Source organism: Polyodon spathula, chromosome 18, assembly GCF_017654505.1.
Source record: "Polyodon spathula isolate WHYD16114869_AA chromosome 18, ASM1765450v1, whole genome shotgun sequence".
In the NCBI taxonomy this organism is placed as follows: Eukaryota; Metazoa; Chordata; class Actinopteri; order Acipenseriformes; family Polyodontidae; genus Polyodon; species Polyodon spathula.
Window position 1 is genome coordinate 31,253,986 of NC_054551.1, and position 26,841 is coordinate 31,280,826.

At 37.1% G+C, this 26,841-nt stretch overlaps 1 protein-coding gene across 8 annotated transcripts in view; it reads left to right on the forward strand.

Moving 5' to 3' along the window:
• The window catches only part of LOC121330587 (ecotropic viral integration site 5 protein homolog), a 54,068-nt gene that overhangs the window by 16,863 nt on the left and 10,364 nt on the right, over positions 1–26,841 (forward strand). For 4 of the 8 annotated variants that reach the window (XM_041277207.1, XM_041277213.1, XM_041277206.1 and 1 more), the window contains exons 3-18: positions 5,838–6,027; positions 6,956–7,180; positions 8,166–8,240; positions 8,778–8,903; positions 9,441–9,584; positions 9,684–9,773; positions 10,150–10,247; positions 10,328–10,388; positions 10,796–10,849; positions 13,578–13,610; positions 14,060–14,206; positions 17,582–17,716; positions 18,042–18,182; positions 18,478–18,636; positions 19,911–20,057; positions 22,793–22,888. In XM_041277207.1, coding sequence (XP_041133141.1) covers positions 5,838–6,027; positions 6,956–7,180; positions 8,166–8,240; positions 8,778–8,903; positions 9,441–9,584; positions 9,684–9,773; positions 10,150–10,247; positions 10,328–10,388; positions 10,796–10,849; positions 13,578–13,610; positions 14,060–14,206; positions 17,582–17,716; positions 18,042–18,182; positions 18,478–18,636; positions 19,911–20,057; positions 22,793–22,888 — 1,921 coding nt within the window. Of the gene's footprint in view, positions 1–3,668; positions 3,774–5,837; positions 6,028–6,955; positions 7,181–8,165; positions 8,241–8,777; positions 8,904–9,440; positions 9,585–9,683; positions 9,774–10,149; positions 10,248–10,327; positions 10,389–10,795; positions 10,850–13,577; positions 13,611–14,059; positions 14,207–17,581; positions 17,717–18,041; positions 18,183–18,477; positions 18,637–19,910; positions 20,058–22,792; positions 22,889–26,841 lie in introns of those variants that run through there. The other 4 variants (XM_041277210.1, XM_041277209.1, XM_041277211.1 and 1 more) reach the window with 4 other exon arrangements.

The window sequence follows — 26,841 nt, forward strand, 5'->3', positions numbered from 1 at the left end:
TTCATAATATACGCAGTTTGTTACCACTAAAATCTGGAAAAGCAGCCTGCATGGTCTGTTCTGAAGTTTTGTATTAACTAGCCAGGACAGATTTTTTTTTTTTTGGTCCACCGTTGTTGTTATTCTCTGCCCTGCACTGCTGCAAATCAATAGGGTTGTTGGATTAAAAAAATGTAACTGAAAAAATGCAAAAACTGTACAGCACGTTTTTTCACAAACTTTCACAATGCAATAATAACAGAATGATCACAAAGCGCCGAACAATTAAGAATAAGCCAGATCAAAAAGGTACTTTTTTTAACCTACTTTTAAAAATCGACAGCCAGTGGGCCAAGCGAATACTCTCGGGGAGCGAGTTTCAGAGTCTGGGAGTATGATTAGTAAAAGCTCTTCCATCCATAGAGACAAGGTGGAAAGAAGGAACAGAGTGTAGATCTGAATTGTTGTTATCATAAGACTCAATGAATGACTCACATTTTGCAACATCTTCACTTTTATTTCCCCTCTCATCAGCATTATTTGTAGACGACTGTGGGTTAAGGAATGTGTTTGAATTTAGCAAAACCATAAACGGAAGAAACAAAAGCTGCTGAGGATTGTGCCTTTTGGTAGATAGCAGTTACATCAGCTAGTAATGACTGTTATCTTCCTTACTCAGGACTACATAGTGATATACAAGGCAGGGGGAAGGGTGCTGAGCAACATTTTAATTGATGTATCAGTAGGATTATGTCACAGGTGCTGCAGGAGAGAGACATTTTCCTTGGTCCCCAATTTGCTTACAGTACCTCTTTTTGAATAGTATTTCTTCTCACTTGGTGTAATAAACAAGTAGAGAGCTGTGGTGTTTTTTGAAGTCATATTTCTATGAAATAACAGCACCTGTGTTTAAAATGAGTCTTTTAGTAACAAGACTGATCATTTTCATGAAAACATTCTCTGCCTTTCCTGCTATGTCTTAACAATAACAGCTGTCTATAGCTGCCAAACACCAAAGAGCTGATGACAGTTCTCTTTGCAGACTGTTTTGTTTAGCTGTTTACCTGTTTTTGAGTGATTCATGTAACGTTTTTTGCTCAAGCCAATAACAGGAACATTTCATTTTTGCATGTAGTATTATTGTTACTGTCATGATTATGGTATGTTCATAAGGCATATTTCTAGTGTGCCTCCTTTTTCTTCATCCATTCTGTTAGGCCTGCTGCAAACAGGAGTTGTTTTTAATCCAGGCAGGAAAAGACCAGACTTCTTGAAGTGCTGATAACCTGCTGTAAAATCAATAAAACTCAAGAACAGATTGTTTGGCCGCAGTGTTGTGGTTTGTGATGAATGGCAGATTTGAGGAAAATGTTCCCTTCGTTTTCTCCATTCATTCAGAGTGATCCTGATCCACGAACAGCCAATCTACCCTGGCAGACCCCATGTCCCCTGACCTTTTTGAAATGCATCCTAAAAGACAGGAAATGGTACAGATGGTCTTGGGTTTCACAGACGCCAAAAGGAAAATGTGCTGTTAACCTCTGCAGTATCTTCTGATTTTTCTGCTAACCTTGGCTATTTAGCTTAATCAGTGGCAGTGCAAGCTTCCTTTACAACATCTTTAGTCTGCCATGAAGGGGGGTGAGGCTGCAGTTCAGTAACAATTCCAAGCGATTTATTTGCTTCTGAGACCACCAGCATGTGACCCAAGTCAAACCGAACGCATCACCCCTGTTTTATTTGCTTCATGTGCATTTCAAGTAGTTCTCCTTTTAAAGGTTACTTTGTCCACAATGGTTGATGATGTCAGAGTGGGAGGGGGGAGTAGGCATAGCACACCACGTTGTTAAATGTAATTGTAAATATAAATGTTTCAGTTTCAGCTTTTCAAGGATAATCAAGCTCTTAACGTCAGGTAGAAGTCTCCCCTACATTTAATTATCCTGCGTACAGCCCCTATCCGAAGTGGTGATAGCAGTGGGATCTAAGCAACCTGAAAACCTTCCGTAGGAAAGTTGATACTTCTCCATACCTGATGCTTTCAGACTGCTGTAAATAAACCGTAATAGTTTCCTCAGGTTATATTACAATATTTACAATTTCAGGAAAAATTGTAACAACATTGGGCTATAGTACAATTAAAATACACGATGCTGCATACATGGAAGCACCCATACTTCCATTGTCTGTTTCCTTTAATGCTACTGGGACCTCAGGAAGTACAAATTGGTGTCTGAAGGAGGTACCTGACATACTTTCGTTTTGCAAACATTACCTGTTTTTCCACATGTTAATTTTACTTCATGTTTACAAGCTATTCATTCCACTTACAGTATGCTCCCCAGGGATGTCTACTTTAAACTGTGGTGCATTAGAAAACATGTCTTGTTGCCGTGAGTCTTTGAAATATAGCCTTAGCTGTTTTGACTTCTGTCACTTCCTATTTTTCCAGTTGTTTCTAAACTGACAGTGGGTTTTCCACAATGTTTTCTGAAAACACCAAGGATGCTAATACTGTATGTTAATGGAAACTTATGTGGAACATTGGCACAGACACTCCTGTAATCTGAGAGTTTACAGTGAATCATTTATATGGCAAACGCTAGCGGCTTTTGCATTTTTAATGCCTTCTTCACTTGGTTCCAAATGAAAACTGTGTGTGTGTATATACATACATGCATGCATACATACATGCATATGCATTTCACACGCACATACCTTTCTAACCTGTACAGATTATGTACAGACTAGACACCATTGTTGCTATTTTAAAAGTAATAACAAGTGATAATGACTCGAACTTTGAGACATACTTTCTCCTACTGTATTGCTAAAGGTATAATGCATATAATTATAGCAGTATATACTGAAATGGAGCCCACAGCAGCCACTGAATTAATACTCAAAGACTTTGAGGTAAAAATGGCCTTTGAGCAAGCATGAATAAATATGTCTTGTATAATAAATTGTCTGGCAGAATTTGCCAACATTATGATACGTAATGTTAATGTGCCTCCTGAAGCAGCACTATTATATTGACTGCCTTGTAGCTGTATTGAGCAATCCTCGGTCTGAAATGTGTTAGAAGTATACAGTAAATAAGAGGCTGACACCCCTACATGTGTACTTAATTATCCTGTATACAGTTTGCATCTATACAAAAGCACCCTCTAGAAATAGTTAATCTTTATCTCTATTAGTACTGTATGTGGTTTTGTTTGTCTGTACTGGTAACTGTTCCAAACCTATTTCTTCTTCCCTTGTCTGATATACTGTGCCAGCGGCTTCAGTCTAACTCCTTTTCTGTGTCACTTTAATATCTGTTCAGGAATAAAAAGCAATCAGAAGCTGACTGTACTGGGAATGCAAAATTATACACACAGAGTGAAAAATCAGTACAGAACTGTGCAGAAGCCACATAAACTACCAGGTTACTTGTTGATCCTTCTTGTAAGAGTGAACAAATCCCAAAGCTTGACAAAAAAAGGAAAACAGCACTGTAGAACTAGGTTGGATGTTTGCTCTTTTGGACTTACTAGATAGTCATAGATTTAAATAGTTAGCATTTGGGAAGCTGCACCCACGTCCCCACAGTACCACTCAGTATGACCTTATTGAGAATCCACAGTTACACCCAGTCACACTATCCCCTGTGGTACAGTCCATGTCATCATCCAAGCATTGCTGCTAATCAGAGAAAGCAGTTCAAATAATCAGAGGCTTTGTAACTTGTGCGACTCCACATGCTCTCTGCAGGTTAACAAAGAGTTTTAAAGCATTATGAGTCTTTCATGGTAAGTATACTTGTTTTTTTTTTATTCAAGTATTTCTTCTCAGAGTTAAATAGGAATTTGTTAGTAGAAACTGATTTTTGGAGTTTCTAAATCGAGGAGAGGATAATAGTTGAATTAATGTACAGTATTTCAAAAAATAAGCTAGTTTGTGTACTACTTATGTACTGTGTGTAAAACAGTATAGTGCAGTAAAACCGTTTTAAAAGGGTACTGTATTGAAGCATTTTTAAAAACGGCTTTATTTAAAATAAGGAAATGTAGTCAGGGAATTGTTATACAACTGCAGTAGAAATGTGCTACCTTTGTTTGTGTTTTTGGTAAATGATTACTTAAGAAAAAAAAACAACTCGGCAAAACTTCTCATCAAGAATCTTCTTTGAAACGGAATCAATATAATGTTCCTATACAGGTCATGTTTTTGACTGAAAGTAATCTGTTTGCCCATTATTAGATTTGGTACTGCATAGATATATATGTTAAGTATTTTTAATTCACCATGTTGCTAGTGTACACAATCAAGCTTTTCTTATCTACTGACACTGCCATTGCCTCAGTTTGTTGAACTCTGTTGGTTACACATTAGAGACTAGTTGTACATCATGCTTTTATTTAGTTGCATGGAACAAGACCAGAAATGCAACAACATTGTGTCATTGCAAAATTAATTTAAATGTGCTTTTACACCCTATGTTGCTACATTTGAGATTTTCTATGCCAGATATTTATTTAGATTGATTGATTTTAAGTTTGTGGTGTGGTAATTGAGACAGCTTTTTGATATATGCTCTCTTGTGAACCCTTGTGTTACTCATTTATTTTTAGAGATCAATGCTAAATAACTTGGACTGTGTTGCAGATTATCTACGTACTGCAGGAGGATAATGTGCACATGCTGTTGTTCAGTGATTTCCCTCACTCCAGACGCTGTGCACTCATTGGGGCTGTGAAAGCTAGTTATGGGAAGTGTATCGAGGGCATCTTTGTAAATACACTGCCGGTGCTTCTTTTAAAACCCCAAATCTCAGGTGGCAGCTTTATATTTTCAGTACAGTAAGGTTAAATCACAGTGATGTTCATATCCATTTTATACTCCTCCATTCCCCTTGCATTAAGCCCTTGTGGATGCTGTGTTTTTGTTCACATAAAGACACCCAATGTTTGTGATTCTACACCAACAGAATAACTATTGTCTTGCATTTGTTTAATGCTCATTTCAACTTATATTAAGCTGTAAAATTTAAATAATGTTATTAGTTTGAACTGTGTATTATATCTGTATGTATATATTTTTATACAACACTGCAACATCTTGCATCTCTTCCCGGTACTATTCTCAGTTTATATTAAAAAACATGCTGAATCTGGCTTAATCTTCTGGGCCTTGACAACACTCTTATCTGGCTCACATATTAACCTTTTTATCTCACTCCCTGAGACATCTTGAAGCATGTTTGCTAATTGAGTTTTCCCAGACACTTTTTTTTTTTTTTTTTTTTTTTTTTTTTTTTACACTGAGAGCTTGAAAGTTTTGTATGCACCTGCTCTCTGAAACATCATCCCTTGTGATTTGAATATTGGATTTTTATAAAAGCCATTTAAAACCCACCTGCCCACTATTTGTAATTTCAGTTTCACTCTGCAATGTTGTGCTTGTATTTACCAAAGTAGCTCCACATCAATGCAGTGTGCACATGGAATTTAAATAACATCCTCTATTCCACATCTGAGTCAGGGCATTAACTATTTACTGTACTGTGGTAAGACGATGGACTTAAGAAACTTTTTTTACAAGGTGGGGAGATATAGGGGAAGAAACAAATGAAGTTCATTTATGATTACCCCCCCCCCAAATACTAGCATGTCATTACCTTGAACGACTTCTCAAACTGCAAACTCATCCAGTTCTCACATTCCCTGAAAGGTAATGATCTTTATTGCATCTACTGCCTGTCCCATATTCTTCCCTTTAATTCTGAAAATCCTGCGCAACATAAATTAAAAACATGTTTCTGAACATGTTTATAAGCGCTGTGTTGCTCTGAGTGTGTTTCTGTTTTTTTAAAGGCTTTTAGAAACCGACACCAAGTCCTTGCGCTCCGTGAATGGATCACGGAGAAACAGCGGCTCTTCGCTCGTGTCCAGCTCTTCAGCCTCCAGTAATCTCAGCCATCTGGAGGAGGACACCTGGATACTCTGGGGGAGGATCGTCAACGAGTGGGAAGAAGTGCGCAGAAAGAAAGATAAGCAACTCAAGGTAATTTACAGTGGAGTGGAACACTGGAACTGTGAATCTTTTTGGAATTTACACTTTACAGGATTCCTGTCAAGGATTTTCTTTACTATTTGACTATTGTGATGGACTGTGAGCCAAGTAAGCTACTTCAGTATTACTTGCAGAAGGAGGTTATCAATTACATCTTCAAGTCTGTTATTGTGAAATAAAACCTCTTTCTTGGGATTCATGTAGTGCTTCTGACAAGAAATAGCACTGCAGAGTACAATAAAGACATATTGTGTTGAAGTGATCTCATTTAGCATGTCCAGTACAATGTTGTATTTTAGTGGACTGCAAGCAAATAATTACTCCATAAAGCAGAATGTTGGTTCAAGCGCTAACAGAGAAGCAAAACAGCATGCATCACTGAAATAGTAAACCAAACCCATCACATTTAGTCTGTGATTGAAGGACAAAACACTTTTTTTTTTAATTCTAAAGTGAGTGTGAATAATTTGATATAGATATTGATATTTTAATTGTCTTGTTCGTATACATATATAATTGTATTAGGGGTATTTAACTCAATTTTTGCTGTCCATTATTTCCCCAGACCTACCCCAGGGAGGTAGTGTGTTATTGTATTTTAAGGTGGAATTAGGGGTTCATCATTTAGATGGTGGCACTGAAGTACGTTTAATATTTGACAAAGGGCAGTACATGTGTATAGGGGGTGCTGTCGTTGATTTTATTTTAAATGGTATCTAACCAAGCATCCTCTCTGCACCTTTTACCACCCTGTTTCAGAAGTGTACCAAAGCATCTTAGTCTTGTCTGTCATTGTAGCCCCTGTATGTCAAATGTACACTTTGATTTGATGTTCCTTTCAAAGGTAATTGCCTCCACTTTTGAGTGCTGGCTTTCAAACAGTAAAATGTAATGCTGTATTATGTCCTTGTATTTGCAGGAACTTGTTAGAAAAGGGGTTCCCCATCACTTCAGAGCGATAGTCTGGCAGCTCTTGTGCAATGCACAGAACATGCCTATCAAAGAGCAATATTCCGAACTGCTAAAGATGACCTCACCATGTGAAAAACTTATCCGAAGGGACATTGCACGGACATATCCAGAGCACGAATTCTTTAAAGAGAAAGACAGCCTTGGACAGGAGGTTTTATTTAATGTAATGAAGGTATGTCAGCTACTCACTGAAATTCTACCCCCCTTACAAACAGTGTTTATGTACTTGTTTGACTCTTTTGTGTTTGTGCACACCATCTGGTGGCCAAAAGTAACTTGTGATTTCTGAATAGAGCACAAACCACCTAGTGGTTGAACAATGTAATTGTGTTTACTCTGGAAGAACATTTTTACAATACAAGTAAAATATGCATATTCTGCAAGCTCCTTTTATTGAATCATATGATCCCAAGGATGAGAGTTCAATAAACTTGGTTCTGTTAACTTTTCTTGTCACAAGTTTTAACCTGTTTCTGTTGCCCTCAAGTTTCCATTTTTTTGTATAGCTGTCATTTAGATTACAATTGTCAGATTGTAAATATGTAATATACAACTGGGTTGTACACAGTATGGAGTTGCAAAAAATAATACTGTAGAAACACAAACTATTCCTACAGGTGCTGTACAGTCAAGCATTGGTCATAAAGGTTTCAGGCTGTTTACTAAATAATGAAGTGTGGCAATTCTCTGTTGGGCATCTTCATATTTTATTAGTTTCCATCCTTATGGGAAAAGCATTCTACCAATACAGCAAAGAATTGCTGCATTCACCCTCTTCTGTTACCACAATGTGACATTTAGCATGCCGATGTTGTCCTGTTATATTTGATTCTGCAGTAGGACTGCACATAGATGTCTTTAAGAATACATCAAATGCATTATTTCAAGTGGAAGTTGGAAGAATTCTTTCCTAATATTGACAGCATTGCATCATTTGAAAGATGTGTCCTTTAGTTTTAATAAAATGCAAGACTTTGCTACTTGAATATGTCGATCAAGTTAGCAAAGGCAAAAGATAATACAAATGCATGTTAAACAAACCTGACATTTCAGCTAATAGGGTAATGTAGTGGCAAGTAAAAAAATAAAGCTCAAAGCCAATGAATATAAATGTACTCCTTTGTTGACCTGCACTTTTTTATTTCTTTTTTTCTTAGGCTTATTCTCTTGTTGACCGTGAGGTGGGCTACTGTCAAGGAAGTGCTTTTATTGTTGGACTGCTGCTTATGCAGGTAAGACATGGTATTCCTTAAAATGCAGCAAGTTGTTAGACAAGCAACCTTCTTTTTCACACTGTTCCTGTATTTTTAGCAAGTTATAAAAAGTCAATCAAGCCTTAATTTGTCTTAGCTAATAAATATAATTATGTATGGTGTAAAACATGCTGTCACTAGACAGTAACATACTGTAGTCATTCTGTAATTGGTGTGCAAGAAATCAACCACATTCATGAGGGCTTGTTAATAGTGGTTAATGGTTAGTTAGTCAACCTGCTGCAACACTATCAAGAGGGTGTACAGTAAGTCAACCATGGGTGGTCATGAATGCTGATTTAAATATGAGCACGAGATATTCCAGTACATGTATATTCCTATACATGGAGAATCATACTAATTACATGATCTAAAATGTTGTGTGTTTACAGATTGTAGATCTGGTGTTTTTGTTAATCTGTATAGTGGATTCTGTATCCTCTGGTGCAGAGCTGGCATATCTTTTAGGCATGGGGTGGGGTGCGTCTGAGTTAACAGCTCCTGTTTGTATTGCAGATGCCAGAAGAGGAAGCATTCTGCGTGTTTGTTAAGTTAATGCAGGACTATCGACTGCGAGAACTCTTCAAACCCACGATGGCTGAGCTGGGTCTCTGCATGTACCAGTTTGAGTGGATGATACAGGTCAATTAGACGTCTAACACATCTAGCATATTTTACATTTTTGCACATTGTTTTAAAAAAAAAAAAAAAAAAAAAAAAAAGATATTTCACTCAAACAGTGGTATTCTGATTCTGTTACACTGTAAAAGCTGATAGTGTTTGGTCTTCGGTGGTGGTGTTAGGATTACTTTCAGAATGCTTGCAGCATTAACACAGACGTGCGACCACTGTTATCTCCACTTCACCGTTAAAAGAGACTGTTTTTTATTTCTAGTGTAGCAGATCCAAGAACCTTAGTCTACTGAGGAATGTAAAGTATAATATGACTACTCCTCGGTGCTTATTTAAAACGATGAAACTGTGCAGATGGTAGGCAAGGGGATGTAAGGGTGGTTGCGGAGCAGCAGAATGAGTCAGTAGCTGTGGGTTCTAGCTGGAGTTTTGCCATCACTTTTTCTCAAAGGCTGGTTTAAGAGGAAGGGGTGACGGTTGTAAATCTCCTATACTGAAAGCTTGCTTTCTGCTTTGCTGTCTGCGCTGTGCATTGTGTCTCTTCAGGAGCAGCTGCCAGAGCTCCAGGTGCACTTCCAGTCCCAGAGTTTCCATACCTCCATGTACGCCTCCTCCTGGTTTTTAACCATCTTCCTCACCTCCTTTCCACTGCCAGTTGCTACAAGAATTTTTGATATATTTATGTGCGAGGTAAGTTAGTATTTGTATTTGGGGTTACATTTCTTATACTGCATGTTTTTTCTCTTTTTAAAGTAAGGGAATGAGCTAAAATGGTAACTTTCTTCCCAGGGTTTAGAGATTGTGTTTCGAGTAGGATTAGCTATTCTTCAGATGAATCAATCAGAATTAATGCAACTTGACATGGAAGGAATGCTACAGGTAAGATCATTTTTCATGTTCTTAACAGACCAGGATTTTGGTTCTGTGCAGAAATTCAAAGTATGTTTTTAAATACAGCAGAACTTCTTTGAGGGTATTAGGAGAATGTGCTACTTTTAGGATTGGGGAAAATAGAGGCTACTGTATATTTTCTGATTTATTTTTAAATGGCTTCTGATTGACTGCACTGCTAAAACATACATTGTGGAGGGGGGTGTATCATTTGAAGGAAAAAGGCCTTTCAATTGCATTAAGAAAATAATTTTATAAACCAAATGCTGCCATCCTGCAGAAAGTCAGTATTTGCTGAGATATGTTTCCCTTTGATTACATTGATTTCCATCTGGCTCACCTGGTTGCTCCACTTATTCCCCAGCACTTTCAGAAGGTCATTCCACACCAGCTGGACAGTGGTCCAGATAAGGTGATCCAGACAGCATATCAAGTCAAGTACAATGCAAAAAAGATGAAGAAGTAAGTATGCCATGCTATTGCCTTAAAATCCATCACTTTCAGCTTGTGTGTTTATGACATTTATATATTGTCTTTCTTAGGTTAGAAAAGGAATACACTACAATAAAAAGTAAGGAGATGGAAGAACAAGTAGAAATCAAGGTATTTTTTTTTAACCTGGTCTGGAAAGCCCTATTCAAATAATTGTGATACATTAATTTCCATGTTCTGTGTATATTTAAACGCAGTGGGCTAACATACTATGCATTATAGCTCTACTTTCTTCTGAAAAGAAAAGGTCTCATTATCCTGTTAAACTGTTTTACTACAAAATGGCACAAAAAACAATCAAATTTACTTACGGTTATTAATTATGGAAATACGTAAACGACATATCAAACAAATGTACAAAAACATACCTGTATCATTTTTACAATTTAAGCTTAAATTGTAATAGTTAGATGCAACGTCACTGAAATTACATGAGCAGGATTTATGCATCATGGGTTTTTGACCAGGAATGTGGGGGGGGAAAGGAAATAAATAACAAATTATTTGACATTTTACAGAGGTTACGCACAGAAAACCGACTTCTAAAGCAGCGCATCGATACGTTGGAGAAAGTGAGTACTGCAGAGATTGGTATGGTAATTCCAGTGCAAGTTTCCAATCTCAACCTGTATTGCCGTTGTTCTAATCACTGTATGGTAACACTTGTTATGGTAACTCACAGAGATCATATGATTCTAATTTGTATTAACTTACTAAGCCTTTTTTAATCCTCTTTCTGGGCATCTAGGAAATACAGGCCTTGTTCACTAACTGTGCAAAAAAATATTCAATTAACAAACAATGCAGATAATTGTACATTGGAGCAAATGGTCATTTTAATGAGCTTTCTTCACATATTTAATCTGGGGTTTTGTGTATTTCTGTCAGAACTTGGTAACATTTGAATTCATACATAATAAATGATATTTATCATTTGATTAGGTTGAATCATTTTTATTTTACCCAACAGTTATATTTTCATGGCTGCATTTTTTTAGGAGATATTAAGAGATGGGTGCTTCAGCATGATAATAGGAAAGACCTCCTTTTAGGTACAGTCACCTTCTCCTCTAGGAATTCCTCACATAAATATAGAAATGCTTATATCTTTCACATTCAAGGTAATATTTTTTAAATGGTAAACAAACTCATTGACACTGCAATGCATTCACCACTTGCAAAATGGTAAGTAGTTAAGTTTGTAAGATATAATGCAATTAATTTGGAAGGACATTTAATTTTCTTCCAAATGACTTATTGCAAGGAAAGAAGAAACGTACGGTAGTTTGGGGTAGGTTTGCACTGGCAACTAACGTTTATCAGCTTAGTAAACTACCATACTCACAACTGGTGTGTATTATATCATTTAGACTGTGAAGTCATTAGATTGGTACAATTAGTTTAAATACTCATATAAATGTGTCTCTCTATACTGCAGTGTCAGTAGTAATCTGCTGTATGTGAGTGGATTGCTTGGTTGTAGCAGATCAGGAGTAGAACTTTTAACTCTATTTGCGTTCTCAGTACATCCCATGCTTTAGTTAGAACAGTGACCTGCATCAGATGTTGAGTATTATTGCATGTGCGAGGTAAATCGGAACATTGCATAACTTTTCCAAAGCAGTGTTTTGTGCAAAAAAAAAGTTGCCAATGTTAGTGTAATGCTGCTTTTAGGTGCTGGTGGTGAGGGATAATTGTTCTACAGTGCACTCCGTTTATAAGAATTACTGATATAAGAATCAACCGCATATAGTGATCAAAACCACTGGGGTAAAGTTCCTATACTAAGCATGCTAAAATACTACGCTAGTAAGAATCAAACAGTCCGCTGTAAGAATCATTTCGGGGCAAACTGACTGCATGTAATGTGATACTATATCAAGTGCAATGACGTGTACAACCAATAAAGCTGTTTTTTAAATGTTATTTGAATTTGATCACATGCGTAATTAGGCGTGTACACAGCGTGCACACATTATAATCCCTGAACTGCAGTGACTCCCAGTAGAAAAAAAGCAAGTTGTACAGTTTGTGTGTCGACATGGCAGGAAAAAGAAAGACGCGTGTTAGTGAGAATGTGCTTTAATAAAGTGAATACATATTCATTAAATACATACTGAGTACAGCACTGTTATCCTGTGATATGCATGTAGAGGAAGGGGGATTGAATAGAGGCACCGTGGTGGGGGGGGGGTGGGGGCGTTGGGGAGTTGTTTGCAGAGCTTTGCATCGCCACGTCGTGAAAAACTAAGATTTGCATCACAACTGGAAAAAAGCAAACCACAGATACTTAAATGCAGTGGTAGTTCTGACAATAAAATACTGTACTGTAAAGTCATTTTAATTCAAAGGCCATAACACATAACACCGCATGGCAGGTAAACTAGGCACCCTCACGAGACGATCGCTCCTCAAGTATACTGTAGTAAAATGGGATTCTGCAGCCTTGAATAAACATAATCGCTTACTTGTTTTGATGACAAATAACAAATTGCTTACTTGTTTTGATGTTTTGTCCTCGGTGGTTGAGCACCATTGATGTTTTCTGTACTGTATTTGAACTGCTGATGTACGGAGGCACGCTTCTGCTAATTGGAATCATATCGGTCCGCTTTTAAGAATCAACCGCTTATAAGAATCAAGTCATCTGGGATGGATGTGTTTCTTATGAACAGAGTGCACTGTATTTAAAAATAATTAAACCATAATGCTACAAAGAAAACAATGTCTGTCTGGTAGTATGGCTCCCATACATCCTAACCCACTAAAGACAAAGGGCACAGTTTTGAAACAAGTGCAGAGATGCATTTTGCAAGAGGAATAAAACAACTGTAATGGTACAAAGCTAGCATTGTGAAGGATCAGTTGTGGGTAGTTTCTTGCTAGTTTACAGTTTTTAAATGATTTCCCCCTATATTCCTCCTTCACACTTGTTTAAAAATAGGCCCAAAAACCTTTCCTTTACCCCATTCATGTATCATTTGCTTTGCTTCTGTGGGTTCTTTGCTATTGCACACTAATCTATGCTTTGCCACTACTTACAAATCTCACTGTTATCAAATCTGAAGGCTTCTGTTCACATTCTACCTCTCGTAATGCCACAGTCACATTACTGACTGTTTGACTCTCTCCACAGCCCAAAAAAATAAAGCTTAATAAAATTCTTATAAACAAAGGAGGAGAAATATGAACAAGCTGTGTTGTCTTTCAAAATCAATATTGCCACTTTTTATTTTGTTCATTGATTCTTTTGGGTTTTTTTCTCTCTTATGCTTCTGTCTGGATTTTTCCTTTTTGTAGGAAAGTGCTTCCTTGGCAGATAGATTGATCCAGGTATACATTTATACTCTCCTTGTCTTGTTAAATAGAAATGCAGCACCCCTTCTTCTCTTACATGTGCATGTATTGCTGTCTGTCCTTAGATGCCAGATGGTTCCTATAATTGCTAGTAAGATTACCATAAAATAAATGTTTTCATCTATTTGTTGTAAATTCCTTTTTTTGACCATTTGTCATTATTCCGACTAGTAAGAATCGGCAAACTCACTTTTTTTTTGAGAAGTGCATGAAAAATAATTCTGCATGCTCCAAAATTAAACACGAGAGAAGGCAGTTCTAATAAACACAATCCTAACGATACACAGGTGAAACTAAGAGCAAACCCCTATTTATTACTAATTAAAACCTTCCCCATTTGATGGCATGCTTCCTTAATGTAGTCAAGTGAACTCCCTAGCTTCAGCGTCCATCCATCGACCCTCATGCAATAATTATGTCCCAAGGGACAAGTGACAAGGGCACAAGAAGCCGAGGAAAACTACCTCATAAAACGGGAGCTGGGCACCATCAAACAGCAGAGCGATGAGACCAGTGCTAAGCTGGAGCACGCTCAGCGTACCATCAGGGAGCTTCAGCAGCAGCAGCAAGGGGTAAGGAGCCTGGGAGCATCTACAGCCTTTACCGTTTCTCCTCTTTTACTGCCGGTTCGAGCGGTGCACACATTTCACACATGTTTCTTTTGTTGCATTACTGTCTTCCAGCCCTCCATACTGACTGACTGTCTCCACAGTACTGTATGATATATCTGTTTTTCTTTTAATACTACTTTAATTTACAGAATCACAGTGATTGGTATTTGAAGAGCTGCTGGTGACACTTCATGTTGTGTCCTTGTATTCAAATGATCACTGAGCTGCACATGAATCAGTGTTAGCCATGCTGCCAGAGTAAGATCAGTTACATTTAGAGTAGGCATGGATTCAAGTGTTGCTGAGTAGAGCTTCTTTGCAGTATGTAATTGTGTATTTGATTTGGTTGGTATTAGCAGTGCATACTAAATTTGTGTAAAATCAGGACCTCACACAGAGTCTGTTAGTTTGACATTTTTAAATGTTAGTCTGGACCAGGTCTGGTTGTCTGTTATTGGCTGGCCTACTAGTGTAAATGTCAGCTTTTTTTCTTGATAACAAAAACATTGATACAAGATTTGTCTTGATAAACAGTATATTTAAAGTATTCAAATACAGTTAAATGTCATCTCAGGTTTTTATTTTTATTGTTTATATATAGTGAAATAAAGCCATTTCTTAATTCAGTCAATTTGTATTTTATATAGCACCCTTCATAGTGGACCACCATCACAAAGTGCTTTACAAGATACAGTAAATACAAGAAAATCCATACCTAAAATACAGAAAAATGCATAATACATTGTGAACAGTTTAAAAAACAAAAGAAAAACAAAACAACAATGCATAATACATGATAGTAGCAGCAACACAGCAGCTAATAGCAGATATCAGGCTTAGAGCAATGGAAGAGAGAGAACAGATGGATCTTGAGAGTTGATTTAAAGTGAGCGACGGTGGGAGCATCACACACCAAAGCTGTGAGAGTGTTCCAAAGAGTCAGAGCCATGAAGTTAAATGAGCGCTCGCCAAGTGTGGTGCACTTTTACTTGGGGATAAGAAGCAGGCCAGAGTCGGAGGACCTCAGCCTGCAGGTAGGGACACAGCGGGTCAGCAGGTTGAGGAGGCACTCTGTACCTGTGTGATGAAGAGCATCGTAGGGCATGTATTCAACAAGTGTTCATATTACAGTTGGAATGGATCAGAAGAATATTTAAATAAATTGCTTGCCAAAATGTTAATTATGCTATGCTTGCTAGAAAACACACTGTGGCTTTCCTGTTACCGAGTAAGGCTGTTATTTACTGTTGCAGTGTTCTTTGGAACCTAGCCTGATGAGTTCTAATTCCACATTAGGTAACCCTTAATATGGGGTAAAAGCTCTGGTTTAAGAAACTATCATTTAGAAAGCTGCTGTGTTAAGTGTACTGTGTTCTTCATACTAAATTGAAGAATATATATATATATATATATATATATATATATATATATATATATATATATATATATATATATATATATATATATATATATACAGATTATATGTTGAGATTTCACAATGTAATGTTCGTGTGCATATGTCACCTTTTATAGTTTGGTGTCATTTGTCAGTTAGTTTTTTCCCATTTGATTTGAAGAACAGCCAACTTCAGTCATATTGACCAGATCAAAAAAAAGGGGAGTAGAGAACACAGATTTATTTAAACATTTTGCACTTTTATTGTAAACAAATAAATAGCTGTGAGCACTGTATTCTGTAACTCTTTACTGATCGTCAATTTGCATAGATTAATACTGTGTTAAGAACATAAGAACATAAGAAAGTTTACAAACGAGAGGAGGCCATTCGGCCCATCTTGCTCGTTTGGTTGTTAGTAGCTTATTGATCCCAAAATCTCATCAAGCAGCTTCTTGAAGGATCCCAGGGTGTCAGCTTCAACAACATTGTATGTTCATACAGTGCTGTTGGGAGGGATATGGTAGAGAAATTCAAAATTGTTCTTTTTTTTTTTTAATGGAGATTTGTAAATAAGGTGTTTGTGACGATATAAAATAATTAAGACAGGTGCATTCTATGGCTAGAGATATTTTCATGGTCATGTCTTGGTTTACACTGTACTGACTATCTGAGTGATAACAGAGCCTTGTTTTTTTATTGTGGGCCTTGTTTTTCTGTATAAATGTATACTGATACTGTACAAAAACACAGGCACACACACACGCACGCACACTCTTGTTGAAAGCACTGATATATGAAACATGTTTCTTGACGTAGAAAGTGCTTTATAAAAGTTTCAATGTTTTTTGTATTTTACGTGACCCCTGTTAAAGACATTGAGGTATGCTTGTATTATGCATGTGACTTAAATAAGCTTGAATTATTAATATAATACACAGGCTATATATTTAATTGTTTGTCAGTTGTGTAACAGACCTAAACACAGCAGACTTTATATTTACATAGCAGTTTAAAAGGTACTTCACAATTCTGGAATATGCAGGCATTAGCCGATAATGAGCAGGCCATTTAGTATTTATTATACGTTGTGTTTTTATGGTTTCTGCAGTGTCGCTTCTAAATGATTCATATGAATCCTGAAGCAGGGATGACCAGATAGGCTACTTTTGGTTCTGCTTGATTACATGCAAACTAAATACATGTTTGTAATTTAGCTTTTAAAGTATGATTTTTGCAAAACTAAGGTTTAATAATAAGATTTTTATCTATGGGTTTTACACACTTTTATTGTAGCACATGCCTCATCGTGCAGGAATTTGAAACAGATCTGAAGATAAACCTAATGTTTATGTATTTGTGTTACTATGGTTACATCAGTGTGATTTTACATCCTGTTTTTTGGCAGTGAATCAAGATGTTATGAGGTACTGTACAGTAACTGGGTGTGTCTCGTGACAAAGCCTAAGATGTTTTTTTTTTTTCTTTTTTATATAAACCTTCAGCTGATATTTCAGCCTTGCAGTTGAACTACTGTCAGGGAAAATATACTGCCCTAGTTTACGGCTCCAAAGTTTGGTTCATAGCTTGAAAAACATCGCCAGTCAATACATGTATGTTTAGTGCAAGGTATGTGTAATTACAAAAGTGCTGTTTTAACTGAATGTCTGTCCAGGTATTGGTGGAATCTGCAGCATCGTTCTTTGTATACATGTTGAGGGTTTTTAGCTTGAATACTAGCCTCAGAATGTTTGAAGAAGGCAATGCAGCTCAGTCACGGGGAGGATAAAAAATTAAAATATAAACTATTTTGATGACAAGATGAGATATTAGTTATTTCATTTTGATAGTGTGTTTAGTATAAATGCAAACCAGCACGTCATGTAAGGTTTTTGTTCACTATATACATGGTCATGTTCATGTATTCTTCTTTCTGTTAGCATAAATGCCATCCACGCTACACTGACGACTTTGTGCTGCAGCTGGAACAGGAGCTGGTGCAGGCCCGGCTGAAGGAAGCTGAATCTCAATGCGCTCTTAAGGAGATGCAAGACAAGATCCTCGACGTAGAAAAGGTTTAAACAAAACTTCAGCTTTTTAAAAAGTTCATTCTCTTTTTAAATGTGTGAGTATCACTTTCTGTACTGTGAAGTGTGTCTTTGTATATTCATAACACTGAAAGCAAAGTATGTATACTATAGCAGTGTGAACCACAAAAAATGTGCAATAGTGTTTGTTCTGAGTGATTATTGTGTAGTGCTACAGACTAGTTACTTAAACTAGCATGGTACACATAAATATTTCCTGCTGAATAGTGGGAGCGGTCCCATAAATGTTTTCAGTAGGAGTGCGCTGTGTTTATCCTGATGACGGGCCCTTAAGTAATGTTTCTGTGTACAGAGGAACAATTCCCTGCCCGATGACAGTAACGTTGCCAGGCTCCAGGATGAGCTGATAGGTGTGAAACTGAGGGAAGCAGAGGCACTGATGGGATTGAAAGAACTGCGGCAGCAAGTGAGAGATTTGGAAGAACACTGGCAGGTAAGATGTCTAGACACACTGCACCCATACCCGGAGGGAAAGCTGCTGACTTGAGATCTCCAGAGTCTGTGCCGAAAGGAATGCCCTTTTAAATATATTTAGAATCTATTTGCTGGGAAGTGTGCTGTATATATTAAGAATAATATACAGCCGTCACAGTGGCAGGTGGTCCTTGACTGTTTATAGGAAACAATATAGGAGATATACCGTATAGGATTTTAAAGAAGCAATAAAAGTTGGTGACCCTTTTTTATTTTTAGTTCTGCTTGATAATGAGGATCAATGATTTTTGTAGCGGCATCTAGCCAGAACTACGGCAAGGTGGAAGGACTCCCCTAGAAAGAACACAGTCAATGAACTGCAGGATGAGCTGATGACGGTTCGGCTTAGGGAGGCTGAGTCACTGGCTGAGCTGAAGGAGACCAAGCAAAGGATGATGGAGCTGGAAATGCAGGTAAGGAGTCTGTGTGCAAGACATGTGCACAGCTATTGCAGCCTGTTAAACCTGCTGGGCTGTGTGATGTAATTCAGTATCTGGAATCTGTGTTTTATTTTTGAGAACATTATTTGAAGATATGTGAAGGGAAATCCTTAAAGCTAAGCTACATAAGTGTTATGATTAGCCTTAAATGGAGATCTTTTATATGCACAATAAACATTTAAAGCAATGCTGTGCCTCATGACATCATTCACTGTATTATAAATTTAGTGCACTCTAGAAGAATGTCCACTAGAGAGCAGTGTTGATCTACTGCTCATTAAATTGGTTTCAATACAGGATTTTAACTGACACAGAATTTTATCAGTAATGTAGCTGTTCAGATAGGTATTTTATCCCACACTGGGGTGTAGTGCTGCGAGGTCGGCTCCTCACTTCTTGGGCAGGAAGCGCACTGCTTCCATAATTCACGTGTAAAATATTGAACTGATTTGCTGCTATTAATATATGGAGCTAGATGTGCATGTGTATAACCCATACAAATAAGTGAATAATACAATAACCGTAAGAAACACTTGAGAGGTAAATAATGAAAAAGTTTGAATATAGTGTGCCTCTGGTCTGTAACAATAGGTGTGAATAATGTGTAAGAGAGGTGGAATTATTAATAATAATGACGGTATTTTAATAGCATGTGTGTATGAAACTGGTTATGAAAATCTGTTTTGTTTATCTCTTAATATATATATATATATATATATATATATATATATATATATATATATATATATATATAAGTATATAATATAATACCTGATAGCCTGAATTTGTAATGAATTGATACACTTGTTAGCCTCTTCAAATACGGTAAGTGGTAGGGTTGAGGGGGGTGAGGTTCGATAACAGCGTAGGCTTTAGGTCATTCATGTTGAAACAGGAGTGTACTTGTACTAGAATATAATTGTGTGTGTGGGGGGGGGGGGGTCTGGCCTAGCAATGATTTACAAGCAATCTTTTTTATTATACAGCATTTGCCTGCATAGGGCAGGTTCTTTGTATTCATAATGCAAGTTTGACAACCCTGCTTTCAGCAGTCAATGCAAACCTCTTAGAACACCTTGATAATATCATTGGCGATCTTTTTCTGACTATGTTAGTATTACCAGATTGTATTTCAATAGTTTACATGCACCAGGCCTGAGAGGGCGCAATGAGTGTTTAATTGAGATGGCATACTGAAATGCCTGTCTTATCTCTTTTCCTTTGTCAATTTTGTTCTTTTGCTACAGAATCAGGTCAACAACAACCACCTGCTGAGAGCTGAGAAGGAGATGAGAAGCTTGCAGGAGAAGGTGCAGTACCTCACAGCTCAGAACAAGGGCCTGCTTACCCAGCACAATGAAATCAAGCGCAAGCAAGCTGAGATTGACTGCAAGGTAAACCATTCAGCGCCAGAGATAAACAAAATTATTCATTTTACATAAGGTAGGGGGCTTCCCAAAACATGAAAGCCCTTGCTCCAGTGCAGTGGGCTCATAGTTCACGTAAAGGTACTGGTTAATAGTGATGGTGGTGGATATATATGCTACTGCAAGTTATGTATAAGTGCATAGCAGCCCAGAAGCCACCTCTTTAGACTGCAAGCAGTATACTGTAACCAGAACAGTGAATAAATAATGGTTGTATTTTATTAAAAGGTTTCAACCTGACAAGTAAAAAATAGGAGTGCTTTTTATGTGATTTATTAATAAAGCAATACATATTTTAAAGTAAATGTAAACTATTATAAAAGTCTGGAGTCTGACTTTTACAAACCAGTTTCTTCCCCTTTTCACAGTGGTGAGCATTTTGATCAAGGTGGTTATATGCGATAAGTTTGGTAATCGCGACTTGTCCTTTTCTGGAAGTGTAAATGTATACGCTCTGTGCTCGTCCTGTCACTGTCCAGTGCATTGCTAAGCATGTAAATGCATGCTGAGTCTGAATCTTGATTCCTAGATGCAAAAAATAAATAAAATAAAGCAAGATTTATTTATTTATTTCTATAACTGCACCAAAAAAGTGTCTAGGATGTATTCCAATATAGTGCTTTAGTGCAGAACCAGTTGATGTGAAAACAGTCAAGTAAGCTGACTGAAATGTGAATGTACTGAAACAGCAACCCTAAGACACAAGCATAATGGCTCAGTGGTTTCTCACTATTAGCAAATATATTGTAATTTTTGAAGGAAACAAAAAAATATGGCAACACAAACAAAAGCACTGTTTCACTTGCCAAATGGAGGTATACTGTATTAAGACCAAAGTCTCCAAAAGGTGAAAATGAACACAGGTTTTAGAAAGAGCAAAGTCCCGTCCCGTCCCCCCCCAGACTTTTTACAACATAAATGTGTTCAAGGGGCAGACCAGCAATATCTGTTTAACTACTCAGTCCTGTATTATTATTATTATCTTCTAAACTGCATTTTCATATGATACTGCTCAAGATGTAAGCCTTGTTGTATTGTGTAAATAACAAATGGCTAGGCATATATTTTTAGATTTGTGTTTTACAAAACGCATCAGAATCACTATGGACAGTGACAGTGGCAAAGAAACAGAAATAAGAAGTGGTGTAGACAGCAGAACCCAAACTGCCCAACGGTGGGTCTCGGAACAGGGCATAATAAACTCTTACAAATAGATTTCCACAGCAATGTAAAGGACAGTATTCTTCTTTTTAAATAAAAAAAAAAAAAAAAGTTCACTAATTCTTTTTTTTATAAGGAATTTGTTTAACAATCCCCCGTTCCCCTTATTGATCAACCAGAAATACGATGTGCCATATTTTTAGGAAGCCTATCAGAAGCATCATCAAGTCTTGCTACTTTGACCCTACAACATTTGTTTAGTACTTGTTGTGGTGGTAAACTTAAAAATAAATAAATAAATAAATACAATCTTTTTTGTTTAATTTCCTGATAGAGATGTCCATTAGCCTCTCTATTGCAAAAGCTATTGCAAAAGCAAAGCAGCCCCATGCAATCCTTGAGAAGCTGATGTTATTACTCTGTGTGGATATCGATGAAAATTATTCTAGGTAAGGCGGCTGCCCAAAAAATCCAATGTGTCTCCCTTTTAAATATACTCTGCAGAGCAAAGACTAATGAAGACATGTCAGATGATGGAGGTTTGCAGCTGAATGAGTGGCTTTGCTCTTCAGATTGATTCTGAACAGTGCTATGCCTTTTTGTAGGTACTGTAATGTTGTGTTCATACCGTACGCCAGCATTAAGGTTGATACAGCGAGGCATGTTGTACTTGTGTGGTTTAAGTTATGGTAGTAGTATTAGGTTCGGTCTATCAGTTTTCTAACAGTAGTAAAAGAGTTTGTGTAACTGAAGAGACGTGTTATAAGCATGAAAATGTTTTTTATTACAGATCAATTTAGTGGAATAATGATTGTACAGCAGTTTATATGTAGCTACCTAATTAAATAGTGAGATGCTTGGGAGGGGGTGGGGGAGAACAACTTTAGCGACCATTTAGTAAAAAAAAAAGCATTTCTCAGTAGGTGTGAATTATTTGTTTTGGACTCAAATCCCACCTATGAGCAAAGTGATTATATAAAAAAAGCAAAAACAAACAAAAAAAAAACAGATGGCCGCCAATAACAGAAACCATTCTGGAGAGAGATTGTGAGATGGGTAGCAAAAACATCAAACAAAAGTCAGCGGAAACTGTGAGTTAAAAGCATTAGTGAAACAGTGTGATCTAAGCGAGGGCTACATGGAGTCCTGGCTAAAAAAGAAAAAAAAAAATGCTTAGAAAAGACAGTAAAGCCAAGCATAGATACTGGTACCTTTTTGTTAACTGCAACTCTTCAGTTAAGTCCTGACTTTGGTGACACGCCTTTCGCTGTCACATTCAATAACTTGCTGATGAAATGCAACATTTTCTAGTAACTCTGCTCCTTTGTAATGCCCTCCAGCAAGTATAGATAACCCCTATATGTCGGCATCATCGCATGCAAGCTTGCTCAGTTATCAACTAATGGTTTTCAATCTGAGGAACTCGTGAGGCCTGAGGCTAGGCAGCTCTCCTCACCTTGTCATAAAGTGCTTTTTCCAGCTTCTACGATTCTGTCTCAGTTTTGTAAGTGCTAAACCACATGATTTGTTTCTCCTTTCAGAACAAAGAAGAAGTAATGGCTGTGAGGCTTAGAGAAGCAGACAGCATGGCAGTGGTGGCTGAGCTGCAGCAGCACATTGCTGAGCTAGAGATTCAGGTACTGTATATATCACCTGTACCTGTTGATTGCATGCTTTGGACTTCAAAGTAATGCCCTGGGTGGCTGCATATATGCAATGCACGTGACCACAGTTTTATACGGTACATTTTTAAAAAGTTTTACATTTGCTGTATGCAAAATGTAAAAGCTCTCTAGTGAACACTTCTTTGTAGAGGCACTGGAAGATAAGCTTGTTTCAAACTTTGTTGAAAGCATGAAAACTAATACAATTTCCTAAAAAAAAATATGCAGTTTGCACCTGACCTCATTTTTGCCACTGTATGTGTAATTTTAGTTTACTTCGGAAGATGTGTCTTTCTTATAAAGCACCGATATCTTTCAACTGAAGACGCATCACTAACCAAATGGTTATCTTGTTGCATCGTTTCCTCCACGGGACATAGGCATTTTGACTTTCTCTCCAGGAGTGGTGATGGAGGTTAATAAGGCACTAGAAGGACTGAGAGTAATGGGTAGCCCTGAAACTGGGTCTGACTTCACAGTAAGATAACATGGGTTGAGAATTACACAAGGGGCACACCCAGAACATTGGCAGTGCAACGATGGTTAATAATTATTCAAGCCTGCCTGTACCATGTTTTCTGTTCTAGAGTTTGAATCTCTTGTAGGAGGGTGGTAGATTGGAATGTGATAAAGGTCAGTCCCATTTGCTAGTGTATAACCTTCCGAGCCACAACCCAGAGTTGTGTGGTTAAAAATATGATAACTGAAAGATTGTTTACTTCAAATATATACTGCGTGATGAAATTTTTGTTCAAATGATGCAGAATGTGTGACAGGTGGAGGATGGCGGTGGGTGGGTGTAGGATAAGTGTCAGGAACTTTGATGTCATGATAAAAGCAGGGGAACTGATAGGAGAGTTTAAAAATAAAAAATGTTCCTATTATCTGTTTGGGGGAGGCGAGTGAAGTGTTACAGATTTTATGATTAACCAGCATCTAGTCACTTGACTGTCATATATTAGAGAGTTGCCTTATCTATTTATTGTATGGTAAAAACAGGAAAATGTGAAAAAGGTTGAGTCTCGCCAGTTTATTGCAGATTGTTGCAATAACAATTGTTACAATTTTAAATGTGTCTTCTGGTGGTTTGTTCTTGATACACAATCATACTTTAGCATTTAGGATCTATTAATAGACATTATAGACATATTGTAAATATATTAAGCCAGGTATTCATGGTTATTAATTGGAGAGAAGTGTTTCACTGTAAACACTCAATCATAACACATGCACACTGAAAAGTAATACAGTAGATGATTATTCTTCAATGTCATTTTTTTTTTTTTTTTGGTTTTTTTTGTGCTATATTGTGCAAGTCTTGCATTTAAAATACAGTTTCGTTATACAGGATGGACCAAAAGCAACATTGAAATCTATTTTTATTGCAGCAAATTCTCAAATTGCCGTCTATGAGGGCACATTGCAGGATTTCCAAATGATCTAAGTAAGAATAAAAAGACAATGACTTTTGAGCAACACTGTAGAGTCTTATTGTTAATTAGCGGTTTAACTATTCCTTTAGTAAAGAGGTAAGTGGTATTACAGACATAGAGTTCTGGCTCTTATAGACAAATGGAAATTGTATTGCTTTAAATGAATGATAAATAATTAACTTTTTAGCTGCCATTCGTATAGATATAATGCTCTGCTTCTGTTTAAATGGAAATTCTGTTTTTGTGCTGTCCTAATCAGCTGATTCTGTACTGTAGAGCAGATGGAGCCAACAGACATTTGATAGACAGGCACAACGTGATTTCCTGGAATGGGGCAATCTAAATAATCTGAGCACTTCAGGTGAATTTAGCAGAAAGCTTTAGGGAAACACAAACGAATACAACTCAGTTTTGGAGCATTAGACTTCAGGACCGCTTGGAGTGATTGCAAGAAAAGGTAAGGGGAGAAAACTCCCTTTTAAACTGGCATTGAACTAGGCTTAGTCTTGTAGTAGGTTTTAAGGGAAGCAGAAAAGCTCAGAGGAAGCAGAACGGGCACACGCCCAATAAATGTGTTCCATTCTCAGCAGCGTGATTTAGACGCCAGGTCATTTTGATTCTGTACCACACCACCCATTTCTAACCTTAACCATTCTCATATGTGTAAAGCAGCTATCTAGTGCTCAGACGTGCGAGACGTTCGTTGTCTAGTTTTTCAAAAAGTTCTTTGTACATCTCCACCCACCTGTTGCTGATATTAGTATTTTAACTACTGTACTGAAATTAAAGGTTTAAAAATCTGTGTTTTAAAAGGTCATACTCAGGTCATACACCATTTCAAAGTAAATGGAAACAACTCACTTTGCCCAGACTGATAATTCAGGGTCATGTTCGCATCTAAAATTGATTTCCTTCCTTGCATGGCTGTGCAAAAGTCAAGAGCATGTAAGATGCAAGAACTGCAGGTTAAGGGTTTTGTGGGTTGGTTTTCTGCTGCTTGCTGTAGCAACGGGAGATGACTTCAGCCAGAGATTCAGGCAGTATATTATATTTTAGCCAAGGCCATGTCTGAGTTTATCCTATTTTGGAGCGTGGTTACTTAAAGCGCTCAGGATAGAGGGATTTCATCCAAAAAGAAACTGTTTCACAATTGTAAGATATACTCAAGCTTGATTCCCAGTGGGTGGTGTTGGGCAGTGTGAGTTGGTTTGTGGTTGGTGTGCCTGGTTGCACTGTACATGGCTTGGGTTAGAATCTTGTCTTATCAAAGGGTGGCTCCCCATCTTCAAACCACGTGTTTCCCACTATGTACAGAAGGGCTTCGTGTCCAGCAGGAAACCTCTATCTCAGCTTCACCGTAAAACTATCGTGAAACTATACATTGGAGATCAAGGACCAGAGGAGCCGATAGTTGTTTTTCAGAAATAGCGTCTAGGAGAATAGCTTGAAATGGGTTAACTGTAGTGTATATGCACTGCAAATATTTTGTATTGCCCTGGTTAGTAGTATACAAATATTGATTGGAGTTGAGGCTTATAGTGTAAAACTTCTGCAATGAGGATTGACAAAGTGACATGCAATGTGTTGCTTAGTGCTATATTCAGTCCTATTCAGGAGAACAAACTACTTCTATTGATGTGGCTCTGCATTAGCCAGTAGGGTTGATTTGTAGCAGTCCTAAGGGTTTGAGAATAATGTACAAGCTAGGCCCTTTCCATAGTGGTAACAGAATTTTAAGTTCATCTGATAGTGAGTTTTAATAGAAAGTCTTTGTTTGAAATAAAGAGGTTACAAAATGTTGGAGGAGAAGAAAAAGCATTTGCAGCAGGCCCATTTAATTGTCTGTAACCTTGCTGTTCATTTATTTATACATTTCAAGAAAACCTATGCTTGGGTTCATGAACTGTGTTTAGACCACAAGTCAGCATGTATTCACTACAAAATGTGAAACCACATCCTTTCTACCGTACATCTAAGATTTTTTCTTTTTTTTTTCTAATAACTTGGGTAGCAAAATGTAAATAAGTTGTTTTTGTTTGCTGAGAATCCAGCTTCTGTCTGAAGGATTATACATATTTTAAAGGCTATATAACTAATGGTTTGGGCCTCTTATTACAAAGTTGTCTTAAAAAGGTTTTTAAAAACAGGAAATATGGTTTAAACAAAATTGTGATGTGGTTTAAGGTTTAACATAATCCTTAATTGCAGAAAACCAGAATTTAAACTTTTTTCTGGTAAAACATATATTATTTTCTTAAATATATTATGGGTTTATACCTTATGGGTTTATATATTTAAATCAAAGTGCAGTGTGTTTTTTTTTTTTGTTTATCTTCATTTGTTAAGAGATACTAAACTAATATCAAATCATTTTTTAGTGTTGGGTGTTTGTGTAAAGAATAGCAGAGCTCCCTTTTAATGTATTCAATATTTTCAATTTGTAGATGCATTATAACGATCTGACAATCGTCAGCACTAAGGAGCCAGTAGAGG